Source organism: Belonocnema kinseyi, chromosome 9, assembly GCF_010883055.1.
Source record: "Belonocnema kinseyi isolate 2016_QV_RU_SX_M_011 chromosome 9, B_treatae_v1, whole genome shotgun sequence".
Lineage (NCBI taxonomy): Eukaryota > Metazoa > Arthropoda > Insecta > Hymenoptera > Cynipidae > Belonocnema > Belonocnema kinseyi.
In genome coordinates this window covers 19,287,486-19,293,604 of record NC_046665.1, presented here as the reverse complement: position 1 = coordinate 19,293,604, position 6,119 = coordinate 19,287,486, and the positions used below count along the sequence as shown (strand labels likewise).

Genomic DNA, 6,119 nt, shown 5'->3' with positions numbered 1-6,119 from the left:
ATTTGAAAATATAAAAACGTCAAAAATTCTCTTTTTTTATCTCACTAATTATAGAGGGAGTGAGAACGTTCGGCAAGACCCCTAAAAACCACCCTTAATATAGCCACACCTAAAATGCTAAAAATGACCATTTTGATTGTCGATATTTGAAAATAAAGAAACGTCAAAAATTCTCTTTTTTTATCATTATAATTATAGAGGGAGTGAGAACGTTCGGCAAGACCACTAAAAACCACCCTTAATATAACCACACCTAAAATGTCTTGCCGAACGTTCTCACTCCCTCTATAATTTTAATGATAAAAAAAGAGAATTTTTGACGTTTTTATATTTTCAAATATCCACAATCAAAATGGTCATTTTTAACATTTTAGGTGTGGGTATATTAAGGGTGGTTTTAAGGGGTCTTGCCGAACGTTCTCACTCCCTCTATAATTAGTGAGATAAAAAAAGAGAATTTTTGACGTTTTTATATTTTCAAATATCGACAATCAAAATGGTCATTTTTAACATTTTAGGTGTGGTTATATTAAGGGTGGTTCTTAGGCGTCTTGCCGAACGTTCTCACTCCCTCTATGATTAGTGAGATAAAAAAAGAGAATTTTTAACGTTTTTATATTTTCAAATATCGACAATCAAAATGGTCACTTTTAACATTTTAGGTGTGGGTATATTAAGGGTGGTTTTTAGAGGTCTTGCCGAACGTTCTCACTCCCTCTATAATTAGTGAGATAAAAAAAGAGAATTTTTGACGTTTTTATATTTTCAAATATCGACAATCAAAATGGTCATTTTTAACATTTTAGGTGTGGGTATATTAAGGGTGGTTTTTAGAGGTCTTGCCGAACGTTCTCACTCCCTCTATAATTAGTAAGATAAAAAAAGTGATTTTTTGACGTTTTTATATTTTCAAATATCGACAATCAAAATGGTCATTTTTAACATTTTAGGTGTGGTTATATTAAGGGTGGTTTTTAGGGGTCTTGCCGAACGTTATCACTCCCTCTGTAATTAGTGAGATAAAAAAAGAGAATTTTTAACGTTTATATTTTTTCAAATATCGACAATCAAAATGGTCATTTTTAACATTTTAGGTGTGGTTATATTAAGGGTGGTTTGTAGGGGTCTTGCCGAACGTTATCACTCCCTCTGTAATTAGTGAGATAAAAAAAGAGAATTTTTAACGTTTATATTTTTTCAAATATCGACAATCAAAATGGTCATTTTTAACATTTTAGGTGTGGTTATATTAAGGGTGGTTCTTAGGCGTCTTGCCGAACGTTCTCACTCCCTCTATAATTAGTGAGATAAAAAAAGAGAATTTTTAACGTTTTTATATTTTCAAATATCGACAATCAAAATGGTCATTTTTAACATTTTAGGTGTGGTTATATTAACGGTGGTTCTTAGGCGGCTTGCCGAACGTTCTCACTCCCTCTATAATTAGTGAGATAAAAAAAGAGAATTTTTAACGTTCTTATATTTTCAAATATCGACAATCAAAATGGTCATTTTTAACATTTTAGGTGTGAGTGTATTAAAGGTGGTTTTTAGGGGTCTTGCCGAACGTTCTCACTCCCTCTATAATTAGTGAGATAAAAAAAGAGAATTTTTGACGTTTTTATATTTTCAAATATCGACAATGAAAATGTTCATTTTTAACATTTGAGGTGTGGTTATATTAAGGGTGGTTCTTAGGGGTCTTGCTGAACGTTCTCACTCTCTCTATAATTAGTGAGGTAAAAAAAGAGATTTTTTGACGTTTTTATATTTTCAAATATCGACAATCAAAATGGTCATTTTTAACATTTTAGGTGTGGTTATATTAAGGGTGGTTTTTAGGGGTCTTGCCGAACGTTATCACTCCCTCTGTAATTAGTGAGATAAAAAAAGAGAATTTTTAACGTTTATATTTTTTCAAATATCGACAATCAAAATGGTCATTTTTAACATTTTAGGTGTGGTTATATTAAGGGTGGTTCTTAGGCGTCTTGCCGAACGTTCTCACTCCCTCTATAATTAGTGAGATAAAAAAAGATCATTTTTGACGTTTTTATATTTTCAAATATCGAGAATCAAAATGGTCATTTTTAACATTTGAGGTGTGGGTATATTAAGGGTGGTTTTAGGGGTCTTGCCGAACGTTCTCACTCTCTCTATAATTAGTGAGGTAAAAAAAGAGATTTTTTGACGTTTTTATATTTTCAAATATCGACAATCAAAATGTGTAAATGTATTTTACAAATATGAAGGAACAATTGAAAGAAGTTTCATATCAAAAACGTTATTTTTTACTGTTCATTTTACTGTTAATTTTTTTCAATCTCACAATTGTACAGTTAATCGAATTTTATAGCGAAGCCGTTGATAATGATAATACAAAAGTTAGAAAATTTTGGTTTACTACAAAATTGCAAATTTTTTTCAACACGCCCATGTTAGAACCAGAATCAACAGCTGTCGAGTTATTTTTATACACTTTCCAACATAGCGACCATAATCGTACATATATTTTACTCAAATCCTTCATTGCCTGAACTATTTACAAACGTGTGCAATCTTATTGGTTACTTTTCGTAAAACTTCCTTTACATTACATACTTTACTATGTCAACGAGACTAAAACAACATGTAGTAATCGATATTTTAAAGTAGTCGGGCTATTGGAAAAGCTAGTATTTTCTGTCTCCAAAACAGGTTTATTAACAATATTCAACGTGTTATAAAGCCAAAATTAACCATTTTTTGAGCCCGCGAAAGGCCTCTCCATAAGATCCCATGTTTTTTTACACGACTTTAAACAGTGATAATTCAAATTGTATCTTGGAAAGGGCCCCTACGGAAGGCATCATGTGAATGAGGACATATTTCTTGGCCAAAAAAAAAATGATTTTAATCATTTTTCATCTGACCGATCCAATAGCCGGACTACTTTAATTGTTGAAAACATTTCACCTACTGACATTCATCGTCCTTAACTGACTTTTTACTATGAGGATGCTATTGACGAAAGCACAGTGAATCATTGGGACGGGTGGTAACGGATGAAGCACAGTGAAATGGAGTTGATCAAAAATTATAATCGCAGTTGCAGTACGCCTTGCGACGATTGTTTTTTATCAGTGGGTCAACTTCATTTCGTTGTACATCATCCGTTACAGAAATTGTATTTCCACTGAGACTCTCATCAACTAAATTTGTTTTACAAATCTCAGATTCAAATTGACATAACCTCCATATTAGATCTCACTGTAAACTAACCATACTTTAAGTAAGCAAACCGTATTGTTGCATTTTTTTCTTGAGATACAGGTGAGTGTGCATTACTTTTCAGTCGACCCTCGTAAAAAAGTATTGGTTAGTTTGCAGAATAGAGGCGACGCCTCTGTTTTGGCTGGAAAATAATAATTTTTTTTTATAACAAACTATTAGAATCTTTAATTTCAACGATAAATAAAGCGATTTAATGAGGCCAAAATTTAAAATTGTTACTTTTGTTACTATGATGTCTCAAATATGGATCTCCCACGATATATCGTATTGATCATGTTTAACGAGGAGGTGGAAATGGGTAGTGATGTGACCAACATTATTTTTTTTACTACCTTACGAAAGAAATCTCAAGAGTATATGCTAAAGATTTTTAAGGCTCTGACAAATTCTCCGAAGACACTCAGCTAGATATATTTAAAGATCCAGGTAACTCGTTTAAATGTTTTGAAGAATTTAAAATGACCTTTCCGAAATAAAAATACGATCACAAATAAGAAGCAGAGAGGCCGAAATTTAAATAACAATTCGATTATAAATAACAAGCAGGGAGGTTATCTCAATAGAGTAGCCTCTCAAGGGTCCTTTGTAAAGCTTTCGCCCTATCGATAGAAATCTCTGAGTATTCTCTAGCGAAATAGCCTGACCCATTTGAGACTATAAGCAGAGTCGATTTGAAACAATTTAGTCTCAGAGATAGTCTGAGAGATTTGGGTCTTTTTAGTGGTAATTTTAAGAATGGTGTGACGGTAATATAATGTTCCTTTTGTATTCGTCACGTACCGGGCGGGCAGAGTTATTTACAGTAGTTTACCGTCGCTAATCCGACTCTCCCTTTTTAAATTTCTCTTCAAATTATTACACCTTTTTTTCTTAATTTAATGAATTTTCTCATTATACTTATTTATAATTATAACTTATATGCTAATGTACCATTTTCTAGTTGAATTAAAAAATGTTGTGTTTTTGACGTATCTCATTCCATTTACGAGAAACGTCGTATTAATTCCAATTTTAAGCATTTAAAAAAAAAAGTTAGATATCTGAAATCATGGAAACTCGCAGATTCCGAATTATTATGTTTTAGGCTGTTAACTATGAAATTAAAAAAATCTACTTCTAAATTTTAATCCAAAAGCTTAACAAAGGGCCCTTGAGTGTCGGCTATTCTATTGATATAGTCCATCTGCTTGTTATTTATGATCGAATTCTTATTTCAATTTCAGCCTCTCTGCTTTTTATTTATGATCGTATTTCTATTTCAATTTCGGAAAAGGCATTTTAAAGCCTTTATAACATTTAAAGTAACTACCTGGACCTTTGAATATATGAGAATCTTTAGAATATACTCAGAGATTTCTTTCGGTAGGGTTGATACAACGTTTCTCGGAAATGGAATGAGATACGCCAAAAAAGACAATTATTTAGAATTCAAATCGAAAACTGTATATTAGTAGGTAAGCTAAAATTATAAATGAGTATAATGGGAAAATTCATCAATTGAAAAAGTGTTAATAATTTAAAGAAAAATGTGAAAGGGAGAGTCGGGTTAGCGACGGTCAACTACTGTAAATAACCCTGCCCGCCCGGTACGTGACGAATACAAAATAACTATTATATGACCGTCGCATCACTCTTAAAAGCACCTTGAAAAGGAGCCAAATCTTTCTGACTACCTCTGAGACTAGTCATTAAAATCGAACCTGCAGATAGTCTCAAACCGGCCAGACTATTTCGCCTGAAAATACTCCGAGACTTCTATCAGTAGGATAGCCATAGAGTGCCTTACCGCCCCCATGAAACGTTGGAAAAGGATAGGGTTTTGACCAAATTTACTGAGTGTTTACAGACAGTGTACAGTTTTGTACACTTAAAACTGAACGAACCACATTAGAAAAAAAATTAAAAGTTACATTTCTGACTTATTTTTTTTTGTACAAAGATGAAGAACTTAAATAAAATCAAGAAACTTACGTCGGTGTATTTCTCTGTAGCAGATACTCATCGCCTGTAAGGTAGAATCTTCGCAGGGTACTTCCAACCTGACTTTATCCATGATAACTTGACATTCGGTTTCCTTGCCGAGTCGTAGGAGGGCCAATGCTTTGAGAACCCTTGCACATTGATGACCCGGTTGCTTCCTGAGAACCTTGTCCGCCTCTTGGAGGGCCTTTTTATTGTTTCCGTAGTCTAACCAGTCTAAAATATCAGAAATAATGAACCAGTGTTACATAACCTAGTTTCCGGTATATATAAGCTACAAACGTGCTCAAAATAAAAATAATATAGCCTGAGTTGATCGCCTCCATGTATTTTTTTGTAACTATTTTCAATTTACCGTAAATTGGTCGCAACCGACGTTCATTCACTACGTTATCCACATGGACCTTGGACGCCATAGTAGGGCTCTATTCTATTACTTGAAATTTATGCTTTTCGTCAGTTTTTGCCTTTTCGCAAAACCAGGGTGGGAACCACAGAGTAATCACACAAGCACCAGCGTGACAAATGCGCACACGGGATGGGGTTCGTAATGCAAAACTAATAAGTGGCAGCACTAGTAATTGAGGTACTATATTAGATTGGAATATGCAAGCTGCCATTTTGGTTCCCGCTAAATTCAAAATCGCAAAATTGATATCGAATTACATAAATACATTTACATGATAAAGATTATTTATTTTTGAATTATACTCAAGCCTTGTTCTCAAAACATAAATTATTAATAAAATTACATGGGACATAATATATGATACAGTCTGTCAAGTTAAAGCGTGGGTGGCTTTACTCGCAGTCGGTAAGGTGTATCGACATGATTTTGGTGTCAAAATATTAAGAAGAGCTCCCTC

The 6,119-nt window shown here is 33.3% G+C and overlaps 1 protein-coding gene across 5 annotated transcripts in view; it reads right to left on the bottom strand.

Annotated features, from left to right (window-relative positions):
- The window catches only part of LOC117179445 (N-alpha-acetyltransferase 25, NatB auxiliary subunit), a 248,944-nt gene extending 243,164 nt beyond the window's left edge, over positions 1 to 5,780 (bottom strand). For 4 of the 5 annotated variants that reach the window (XR_004467923.1, XM_033371263.1, XM_033371262.1 and 1 more), the window contains exons 1-2: positions 5,609 to 5,779; positions 5,245 to 5,469 (exon numbers count right to left, since the gene is read on the bottom strand). Coding sequence is in view for 4 of the 5 variants with exons in the window: in XM_033371263.1 (XP_033227154.1) it covers positions 5,245 to 5,469; positions 5,609 to 5,669 (286 nt within the window). In the remaining variant the exon portion in view is untranslated. Of the gene's footprint in view, positions 1 to 5,244; positions 5,470 to 5,608 lie in introns of all 5 variants that reach the window. The other variant, XM_033371265.1, reaches the window with a different exon arrangement.
- Positions 5,781 to 6,119: the final 339 nt, after the last annotated feature.